Source organism: Schistocerca americana, chromosome 1, assembly GCF_021461395.2.
Source record: "Schistocerca americana isolate TAMUIC-IGC-003095 chromosome 1, iqSchAmer2.1, whole genome shotgun sequence".
NCBI lineage: Eukaryota > Metazoa > Arthropoda > Insecta > Orthoptera > Acrididae > Schistocerca > Schistocerca americana.
This window is the reverse complement of record NC_060119.1, coordinates 301,958,246-301,970,280: the sequence shown is the minus strand read 5'-3', so window position 1 is coordinate 301,970,280 and position 12,035 is coordinate 301,958,246. Positions and strand designations below refer to the sequence as shown.

General features: G+C 37.3%; 1 protein-coding gene across 2 annotated transcripts in view; it reads right to left on the bottom strand.

The window, feature by feature from the left end:
• Window positions 1-1,915: 1,915 nt before the first annotated feature.
• LOC124595607 (FACT complex subunit spt16) overlaps window positions 1,916-12,035 on the bottom strand; it is a 132,203-nt gene continuing 122,083 nt past the window's right edge. The window contains exons 20-23 of one of the 2 annotated variants that reach the window (XM_047134425.1): window positions 10,981-11,055; window positions 6,529-6,573; window positions 4,705-4,923; window positions 1,916-2,566 (exon numbers count right to left, since the gene is read on the bottom strand). In XM_047134425.1, coding sequence (XP_046990381.1) covers window positions 2,560-2,566; window positions 4,705-4,923; window positions 6,529-6,573; window positions 10,981-11,055 — 346 coding nt within the window. In that variant the 3' untranslated portion in view covers window positions 1,916-2,559. The remainder of the gene's footprint in view (window positions 2,567-4,704; window positions 4,924-6,528; window positions 6,574-10,980; window positions 11,056-12,035) is intronic. The other variant, XM_047134433.1, reaches the window with a different exon arrangement.

Sequence of the window (12,035 nt, the reverse complement as noted above, 5' to 3'; positions counted from 1 at the left end):
ACCAATCTCTTCTGGTGTTGTACGGGTGGTTGTCAAAATCTGTGATAGACAAGTTTTAGTCACTTCACTTTTTTTCAAAATAAGAAAAGAAAACAACGAGGAATGTTCAACACAAGGCATTCGAGGACAGCTACCGTGCAATTACTTATTGAGTTTAGCGGAGTATTGTTAACGACATAATTCAGGCCCGACCTCTAGCAGTATTCGACGTGACCACAATTCAATACATTCGTCACCTAATTCACCATGTTAAAAGTATCTACATTATACTATGTTTCGAGTTTTAGCTAGTAAAAAAAAAGTACACATCTGTTAGTTGTAAACGGCTGAGTACTACTAAGTTGCATTACGTGGCATGTATCTTAAATAGAGCATTCAACTATCCATAATTGGCATGGCGCTATATCATTTTGGTGTGCGCACTGATACATTGTTGCGTTTGTACACTTTTTATTTGCAAACAGATTCTTACGCACATTATCCTTTTAAAATTGGGCTTTGCCAGATGATGCACAGAACCAGTAACTGAAAATTGCTCACATTTTCGATATTTATAGCAGAAAATACAGCTATTTCAAGCTATCTCTGATAAAATAGTTTGTATGGGTACAATTAGCTATGAACTAGCATCTATTAAGTAATTTCGCATTTTGAGACAGAATTTGCATTTTTCTGGTCCCTAGTAATAGGGTACAAAACTCAGAGATAAGACCGCATTTCAAAGGATCCTAACTAAAACAGCTGTCAGACCAGAACATATTAGCCAGGGTGGTCATGAATGGAGTATATTATGGCAAATTCTGTTCTTCATATATAACACTTTACAGACAATATACGATAAAGAGAAAAAATTATATTTGCTCCAGACAGCATCATTGTGGTCAGTGATAGAACAAGAGAATTTTTAGTTGAGAAGACAAATGAAGGGGTTACTGGAAGAAAGTGCTAATCCACAATAACATATTTTGAGTTACTGCATGCAATATGTTAGCTTAAATTCAAAGATAAGACTAAACAGTTCGTACATAAGACAGGCTTTACAGTGGTCTTTATAGAACTACTTACATTTGAAAACATGATAGATATCATCATCGAACTAATTACAAACCTGAGGGGTACACATTCCTCCTGCCATGGACTAAAATTGTATAATAAACTGCTCATGGGGATGAAACTAAACTACATTTATTTGAATAGACAGTCAAAGTATACCTCTTAAATAAAGCATACTACACACCTAAATGCTACTGGGAGAACTCAAGAATAGGGGTTAATTACTTAAAGAAAACTCTTCTGTCACTTTATAATATAGGTTCACAGCATGCGGGTTTTCACAGGAGATCTGTAGTGCTTAACACTTAATGACGCTCAACATCTTGCTCATTACGAGATGCCAACTTCAGTTTTTCAGACAGACAGTATGGAAGATATAGAGGATTAACAGAAGTGTGGCAGCATGGTCATCGTCCTGAACTCATCTACAAATGTATGTCGTGCATGCACAACACATTTTTGGAAACACGATAACCAAGCCATAACATCTTACCAAACTAAGTTGTTCGAAGTATGCACAACTTACCATAGTACACTTCGTATAAATTGAATCATGTACAAGACTTATGCATTTCCCAGTGCTGAGCTGATGAACTCTATATCATAGTAAACGATCCTGTTATGAACAATTACTAAATTTCAAATTAATTCATTTCTCTCAAATAAAATTACAACATTACATTGATTTTCTTCATGCTTACAGGATTTGATGTCAGTGAAGTAGGAGTGTACAAAAAAAAGTTCAAAGGGAACATTAATCCTCTGTCATATGACTTGTTAAATTAATCCAATTTCTCAAAATCAGAACAAAATGAACAACTGAAGTTCACTAACAAGTATTTCTTCAATGATAAAAAAATTGTACATACAAAAAGAAATTTATTTGAGTCAATAGCAGACACAGATAAAAATGTCACTAACATTAAAATAGAACAAGTTTTGAGTGCTTCACCCTAGAAATTTACACATTTTATCACAGTGGGTCTACTGCAATAGCTAAACACATGAAAGTGGAGGGGCAGATAACTTACTAAAAATTTCAGTTCTCTTATCTTGACTGTGATGCCACATGTAAGCCTGACAAATATAAAAAAGAGACAATATGCCTAATTGTAGAGCACTGCCCACAGTCAAACAATATAAAACAAGTTCTCACCAACTCTCAACTTAAGTAATGAATGGTAGAACAGGTTGTTGTACTAGTTTCTCAGTTGCAATACAAAATACTTATTTCTTTTTTTTGTTTCTTCACATCAAAATAAATCAAACAACACTGTATTTCATTCACATTTTCAGTTTGCCTTAGCACCCTAACACTGAAATAAATTTCTTTCACAGCATTCTGCAGAACTGTGTTTTGTAGTTTGTACGAATTTATTTCACAAAGGTGGCTAACAAGGCGGTGAGGTCTCTTCCTGGGTATCCCATCTTGTCCATATACACACGGTGAGATGACAATGGAATGCTGAACAATACTGGAACTGCTCTTCATGTCGAATTTATTGTTCATTTCCTGCAACATATGAAACCAGAACACAGTAGAATGAGACATTTTCCATTTTTTGCAATGCTTTTATGGTATACTTAAGGACACCATACAGCAAATGAGTTCAATTTATATTCTTCATCTTGCTCTGTGAAGGCAAGGATTCAGAAGAAGAAAAGCATGTTGCTCCAATGTACCATAATGGCTACAGTCATAATCTGTGTATGAAATGCAATAGATATTTACTTTTTGAATAAATTCTGAAGCTTACAATACACAATGTAAATGGCTACCTCTGCACTCACAAATACTATCTTACAACTATTTATACTGATTTTTCATTATATGGAAGCGAGGAAAAGATATTTCTTAGGTGTTTCCTTCCTTCCTTTCTCTAGGTTGTCTGGAGATCTACACTGATAAGCCAAAAGATTATGGCCCCTCTCTGCCGTGAGACTGGATGCCGCATGGTGATGTTGCAGGCACGTGAAATGCTATGAAAAGTACATATGCTCAGTAGACACTGATGGGGATCGCCCTAGCGAAGATATGAGCTGCAAATGGGGAAATCCACTGAGATAAGCAACTTTGTCAAAGGACAGATTATTATTACAAAACCTGTGAACGAGTAGCTTGACAAATGGCAAAGCCGGTCAAATGTTCGCATGCTACTGTTGTGAGCATCTATGAAAAGAGGTAGGACGACAGTGGAACTACCACTAGGCGCTAAATGGTTGGATGTCCAAGACATTTCACGGAACTTGGGGTTTAGAGGCTTGTGTGCTCTGTAAACTAGGATATATGGTTATCTATGGCATCTCTGCTGAAAGAACATAAAGCCGGTGCATGCACAAGTGTTCCAGAGTATACCTTTCATCGTACATAGTTGAACACGGAGCTCCGCAGCAGACCACTCCTGCATGTTCACATGTTGACCCAACATCATCATCAATGGAAATGTGTCAGCTCTTTTGGTGAATCACATTTTTGCTACACCAGGTCGATGGTTGTCATCATCGAGATGAATGATGGCTCAAAACGTGCAGCACGCCATGAACGCAGGCTGATGGCAGCAGTATTATGCTATCGAAGTCATTCTTCTGCACTTGCAAGGGACCTGTGGTAGTAATTGAAGGCACACCGACAGCTGTGAACCAACTTCATCGCATCATGCTTGATGCCTTCCCCAACAGCGAATTCATCTTTCATCAGTATAATTGTCCGTGTCTCAGAGCCAGAACTGTGCTACAGTGGTTTGAGGAGCTTTATAATGAACCCACATTGATATGTCAGTGACCAAATTCACCTGACGTAAATCCTATTGAACCCATCTGCATTGCTACCGTGCACCATCACCATGTATGGAAATCAGCGGCCCATTATTTACACGAATTACATGACCTGTGTGTAGACATTTAATGCCACCAACAAACTGATGAATCCGTGATACACAGAATAAGTAATGCATTTCATTTCAAAGATGGGCAAACAAGCTATTAGGCAGGCAGTCACAGTGTTTTGGCTCATCAGTGTATTTGTTCTTTTCCCCAATCCTTGGACACAACTGACGTCAGGACTTCAATGAATTACACTCGCGCCACCGAAAATTACAAATTCAATATTGAGGGCTGTTTAGTGTTTTTAAGTATTCAATCTACCCCAATGTTCTAGGTGAAAAATGTGACTGAGACCAACACCAATCAGCCTAGGGATCCCAAAATTTATGGATTTATTATTAATATTAGAAATTTTAGATTTCTTTCATGTGTCTCCTTTCCCACCAACTGCAGCCTTAACCTCACACTAATTTGGTCAAAACCCTCCCTCAGGGTTGCCTTAGTGATGTCACATTAGGACCAGACAGAGAGAAAAGGGACATGGGTAACAGTGTAAGCCCACTTGATGCTCATTATTCATATAAATTCAATTTGAAGTAAATAAGTGACACATATATAATTCATTATATTTACCAATACACAAAAATAAAACTGAAAAGCTTCTGAATCCTAACCATGACAGTTGTTTTTGCAATTAGCTTTGTACAGAATAGTACAACAACAGTTTACACCATCAAATAACTTTTTTGTTTAGTACATACATAGTGATATAAATAAGTAACCCAACATATTGGACAAATGCAACACAACTTATCAAAAGATACTCACTTCTTCTTGTTCGAGTGATCACGACTACCACTGTCATCTCGAGGTCGCTTTTTGTCTTTGGAGTCTGATGAGGATTTATGCTTAGAATCAGACGACGACGACTTGTGTTTAGAATCAGATGACGACTTATGCTTGGAGTCTGATGATGACTTGTGCTTAGAGTCTGAAGACGACTTGTGCTTGTCACTATGTTTGTCACTGTGTTTGTTTTTAGATGGGCTGAAATGTGCAAAAATAACTGTAATATAGCTTGAAAAGTGTGACAAACAGAAAATATTTAGTACACCAACAGATGTTGAACAGCAAAAGTTAGACATGTTTATGAGTACATTAACTTACCAGACTAGCACAATTTAAATTGCTGTACACGTATCATACATTTAAAACAATATATTATAATGCCAATCATCATCAATTACAGCTCACACTATTACCAAGTCGGTTCAGAAAAGAAATTTACTAACAATCTCCCCCCTCATATGCCCATACAGAGAGATGTTTCATGCAATGATGGAAAAATTAGCTGCGGAGACCTCTTAACGTTGATGACAATGATGAAATCACTGCAGTATTCTTCAACTACATTTTACACATTCTACGGAAAACAACACAAACTCTAATGTAAGCACCTAACCTAATGGACAGTATACTGCCCCAACAAACAGTACTGTTTTTGGAGTAAACCATTGCTAAATTTCTAGTGTTCATGCAAGGGCACTTTGGTTAATGTAATGAATACTGTTAAGGCTTTCTTAGTGCTTTTGACAATTTTAACAAACTTCTATGCAGTCAATAAGTAGTTTAATGATATTAGGGGAGTAAAATTTCTTTAATACTATGAAATGAAGGGCACGAGCACATGAATACGTTTGCGAGTTCTCAATCAGTGGATCACATTAGAAACAGATTAACTAATCCCATGCACACTCATTCCACACAGACTGGACTCTTAAGTCTTTCCTCATAGAAATAATGTATTTAGAATAAACATAAATGTCTTTTTGAAAGTTTAAAAGTAACAACTAGTGACTAATTTTGTAGAGCTCTTCATCCATGTGTGTGACATATTCTTCTATAATAATGGCCACAGAAAACCAGTTTGGTAGCAGCATTATTTATGGGCATGGTGCTCAAAATTGTGCTGCAATGTACCACTTAACTCCATAACAACACAAACACTTGGAGATTGCCCCCAACTGCAGAAAGATGGTATCTGAACCTGACACATGGTTGCAAAGCATCACTGGTAAATATGCTACAGCAAACGAAAAACAGGTCATTTTTAAACTCGGCTTGTTACTATTATTAGTATTACTCGTCAACTGCACTTGCATTTCATGGATATTCTTTCATGTCATGCACCAGCAAGACGATTCCAAATGGTCTGTATTATGCCAGTTTCTCTCTTTGTACAGAGTAAAAAGTTTTCTTTTTTCTTGGTTGCTTGCCTATTTTATCAAGTGAAAACATATGTGCACCAACACTATCCAACAGTATGATGATAAGCTAAGCAATAACAAACTGAGGAACTAAACTTCAATAAGCTGAGCTGGGATCATTATTATGCAGGATACATTATTTAATTTGGTTGCCATAATGTCATACGATAGAACATCACTATTTTAACAACTTCAGCAGCAGGAAAAGATTTTTTTTTTTTCCATTTTAAACTACAACCAATTACAACAGAAAAAACAGACGTGCTCTTCATGGTCATGCAAATGGTTCAGCGTTTGGTAAAATGAGCATACCATTCAGAAGTTAGCACATCTACAACAACTACAATGCGTGTCTGTGTGGATTCACACAAGCCTACAAAAGTACCTGTGTTTTGAAGAAGCTGAGGCTTTCTTATTCCCATGCAGTTTCCTAATTGCATAAAAAATAAGAAATATTAGTTCCATGATTTTGACAGCTTTCACTGAAAACCAAATACATCTCAAAAAAGTTTTACTACTATTAATGAAATTATTCTGACATTTAAAGTGACTTCATATGTAACAAATTCCCTGAATGAACCCAAATTCCATACACAGTTACCCTATCTGATCTGTTTGTCTACTTGTGAAAACATAAGATCACTTCAATGACACTGCAGCATTTAACAATTGAATACAGACACATGCCCACATTCACACAAGCCTGCAAATTCTGTAAAGAAACTGATCTGACTGTATGGGGAGGAAAATCTAAGAAAGTACAGGCATAGCCTACCCTGCTCTGCCCTATCCTCCATGTGAAATATGTTCACGTCATTGCTTGTTTCACCACGTGGAACACCTTGTTTTTCAAGGTTAGGGTGCCCACGAGCAATAACACACATCCACACTCACACCCGCACACGCACGCCCACCCACACCCACACCTATGCGCACCCGCACACGCCCACGCCCAACTGCACACACAATGTTCCCAAAATTCTTCCTGGCCATTTCAAACGTGATTGAAGAAGGTGGGTGTTTATCTGTTTTGTAACTGGTTGATTTCATGCTCTATTTGTCCTGAAATCTGAACAATAATTTGTGTTTATAGAGTGATCAATGACTGCTCTTCTCTTACTGGACAATAATCCATCTCAAGCATTGGAAACTCCGTAAATAATTGCAAAGTTTCTCCTAGCCAGTGTTGCAAGCCTATTTCAGTCAATGGTTTAAGACATTGGGAACTGCTCCTTCAAGAACTGAAGAACTTAATTAAGATAACACCTCCTTTGCAAGAAGATGTATTGGCCATCAATATCAAGCAAGCTACATACAGCGCAGCTGGAGCGTGGATAACATTTCAACACAACATCCCAAAGTGATTAATGAATCATTTGCTGAACCCTGAAGATGACGGCAGTAGCAGATAACATTTCAAACTCAGCAAATAATATTAATGAACTTGAAAACAGGTATCAACACATAATGCTGGCAATGCCTAATTCCCAGTTATTGATAATGAGCCTGTAGAGATGATTAATATAGATGCTGAAGATGGAAGGTTGGTTGGTAAGAGTTCAGCAATGACAAAAATACAGCAAAGGAATGCAGTCCAAAAACAAAGGAAGTAGGTTACAGTACACTTGTTTACCCACTGCTTGAATACTGCTCACCGGTGTGGGATCTGTACCAGATAGGGTTGATAGAAGAGATAGAGAAGATCCAAAGGAATGCAGTGTGCTTCGTTACAGGATAATTTAGTAATTGCGAAAGCGTTATGGAGATGATAAACTCTAGTGGAAGACACTGCAAGAGACGCTCAGTATGGGCTTTTGTTGAAGTTTCAAGAACATACCTTCACTGAGGAGTCAAAGCAGTATATTGCTCCCTCCTACGTATATCTCGCGAAGAGACCATTAGGATAAAATCAAAGAGATTAGAGCCCACACAGAGGCATACTGACAATCTTTCTTTCCACGAACAATACAAGACTGGAATAGAAGGGAAAACCGATAGAAGTACTCAAGGTACCCTCCGCCACACACCGTCAGGTGGCTTGCGGAGTATGGATGTGGATGTAGATGTAGATATAGAAGTATGACTAAAATACTGAGGGACAATGTGGCTCTCCAGACTCTCAGTCCCTACAAAACAAAAAATTGCGAAATTTCTAACCCACAATAATTTTGTATTTCAACTTCCTAAATTTTTTGACTCTTGTTTTTATTGCTTTGAAAAATTGTCTCTGGAGCACCATCCAAGACGCTCAACTATAATCAGAAGGAACCCAAAAAAAACACCACAGATTCGAATGTGATTGTGTAGCCTACAATGTCATGTTGTTTTAATGTAATTGCATATTATTCACACACATAGACTGCCTATGTGAAGTAATATGTACACTAATAATAAAGAATACAATTTTCAAGTGAATGAAGTCATCTTTTAGTTATTTTTCCTTCATACTAGACCAAACATTGTATAATGTCATAGTAATTCTATTTTACACTAAATTCTTGCAATGTATCATAAAAACAGAATGGTTTAAATGTTTCTACAGTTTTTGGACGTTTTTATATATGTTAAAAATGTCATAATATTTAAGTTTTTTTGAAAAACGATCAACATGGCTGAAATGTGTCAGTTTTAAATATCTTTGGATTAAACTTTTTTGTGAATATATTACATTAAAATCAACAACTCCATGTATAGATTTGAAAACGATTATTTTTTTTCAAAATGCAAAAATACAAAGATATGAGAAAAGCTTCTGTTCAGCAAAATGGATTTACCCACTTAATTCAGCATGAGAAGATATGTTTTGAAACAAATTTTCGCCCTTTGTGTTTTTTTACAATTGAGTTGATCGCCTGAAGTATATTAAATTGTCCTGCTCCAATTTTTACTCTGTGCATACCAATAAAAATTAAATTTATGTATTTACTCTCACAATTACTGTGGTAGTTCCTTTTGAATCCACTGCATCCCTAAGGGCAAAATGAGTAGCTGTATTGTTGTTTTTTCAGTTTCCCATGATGTGCTCTGCAGAATAAAGGAAGAGGAAACTCTGCTGTGCATTTCGGAAGCGATTTCTTTTGGTTCTGACTTGGATCAACGGTAGCAGTGAAAGTGGAACAAGTTCGGTGAAGATAGTGATTATTTTTGGGAAAAAATGATCAGTGTTGTCTTGCGTTATTTCAGAGACAGAGAGCAAAGAATGACTCAAGAAGGAACATCGCATAAACAGATGGAAGTGTTCTCTCTTGTCAAGTAGTACTATGCCTAACAGCACAAAGGAACTGTGTTATTCCTTATCACCTAATGTAACGACAATTCATGCATGGTGGCTCCATTTGAAACCATCCTGTATGTGTTCAATTAATGTATGTAACACTTGGTTTTCATACTTCCTGTCTCAATGTACATCTATTAATATAATAAAAATAAGAAAACTCAAAAAAATTAATTTTTAATATTCTGAGTCTGAAAATGTGTTGTATGTCATAGCGTCCATCAAGCAATCTCCAAAGTGTTTAGTGCTTAAACATGCAACTGCCCTGGAATGTCTGATATGACCATCTGCACAGAGATCTTCGTATGCAATCCTACAAAATGATAATTACTCAATAACAAAGTGAGAGAGATTTTGAAACTCCCAAAGGTGTGCGTCACGAAATTCTTCAGAACATCCACCAGGTGCTGTTGAGATTTCTTCTTACAAGGCCCACTTACACTTGTCAGATACTGTCAGTAAACAAAATTTCCTCTACTGGGTAGCAGAAAACTCTCAGGGGCAATCACACTTCACAGCCATCATGTGACAGTTTGGTGCACTGTTGCTGAATTAGGTGTGTGGAGTCCATATTTCTTTGAAGAAGATATTGTAGTGGTAATGGTTAATTCACTTTGTTACTGTTGCACAATAGAGACTTAAGTTAAATTAGTTAGCTGGGGACGATGAAGAGGGAGAAGTTTGGTTCCAACAATACGAAGCCCCCCCAGGTCCCACCTATCGGTATTCTCTACAAATTTTGAAACAGCTGTTTCCGGGATATCTTCTCTCTTCATGAGAAGGCTTCACCTGGCCCCCAAGGTCACCAGTTTAATCACTTTATGAGTTTTTCCTTTGGAGACACTTAAAAGCTCCCATGTACAAACATTGCCTGACAACACTGCAAGTACATAAGAAGGCGATCACCAAGGAAGTGGCTGCCATTCCACTGCCCATGACACGAAGAACTATCACCGACTTATGGGAATGGCTTCGTCAACGTGTAGACAATGGAGGACACCACTTACTGGACGTAATTTTTAAAACAAACTAATACAAACTGGCATAGTTTTTGCTGTTCAAAAATAAAAGTACTTTTCTGTCTCTTTGTTTGTTTGTAACTACCTTTTGACATAAGGGAGGTCTTTTTGCTGGACTTTGTACAATCAGTGCAATATTTCATGCTCTAATAATTCCATCAAAGTCCTGAAAACAATCACAACCCTTCATATCTTTGGACAAACTTCTACATGTACAACACATTAAATGCAAATTCATAAAAGGAAACAAAACATGTACAGAACAGATCAAAGCCCTGCACAACTATATTTGTTGACAAAATGTTTAGTATGTGTACACAATGATTGCCTTACTCAATCTGTCAGGCACTGACATACTAGTGACCATCATGTTTAAGGCATCAGACACATTTGTTGTTCTAGAACTATAAGAAGTCAAATTTGCAAACAAATATGGTAACAGCTTAATTAGAAAGAATCTAAATTGATTAAATGAATAAAGGAGATAAAAAAGTAAATTTTGGGGATTCAATATTAACATCAGAATCAAGGAGGGTTAACTCACCTGCTTTTATCTGAAGATTTGTTTTTGTGGTTGTCCTTGTGGTTTGAACTGTGCTTCTTATGTTTCGATGAATGCCTAAAACAAAAAAACGAATGTTTTATTAAGCAATCGAGACCAGCTGTACAAATTAACTTAAGAGATGACATACATGATAAAATCATTTAATCATATACACTGCCTGACCAAACAAGTGAAACACCCAGATGAAGAAAGAAATGAAATGAAGAAACTTCGCCATCTACAGGCTACGTGATGCCATTTTAATGATTTCAAAATCGATGAAATTTACAAGAAACTTTAAGTATGAGCCATAAAGCCGCTGTGTCCTCTCCTGAAGGAAGCCAACTCAAAACTGTTGTAAATGGTCCTTGATATCCTGAATAGTGGCACTGGAAGAGAGTTTACATCTCAACTGATCACCCAAATGTTCTACCACGAGCAAACTTAGGGATATTTTTGACCACAGGAGTACCTCAGCATCACAGACCTGTCCTGTGTTAATGAGCACTGCTGTGTTGAATTTGCACCATGATACTGTTGCATAGACGTAAGACATGAGAAGAATGCAGGATGTCTGTGACATACCACTGTACCATCAGAGTTCTCTCAATCACTAGCTGCCTTGACAAGGAGTTATACCCCATGGCTCACCACACACTGACACAAAGAGTACCACCACCGTGGATCTCAAAAACATTGGAAAAACTGAACCTGTCCCCAGACCGTTGTCATACTCATCAACAAAGGCCATCCGAGTTAGTGCAGAATCATGAATCATCCCTAAAGCACAATGTGACAACATTCATCAGCAGTCCATGCTTCCCATCATGGGACCACTCCAAATGCAGCCATTGGTGTTGTGGCATTACTGGCAGCCTTGTGACACTATTAATCTGGAGTCCATGCTTCTCACTGTGGCACCACTCCAAATGCAGCCGTTTGTGTTGTGGCATTAATGGCAGCCTATGTATGGTATGGTAGCTGCCCAAGATATTTGCTAGTCCATTACCTTTTCTATAATGGCAGGCACAGATACGAAGTGTCACAGTGTGCTT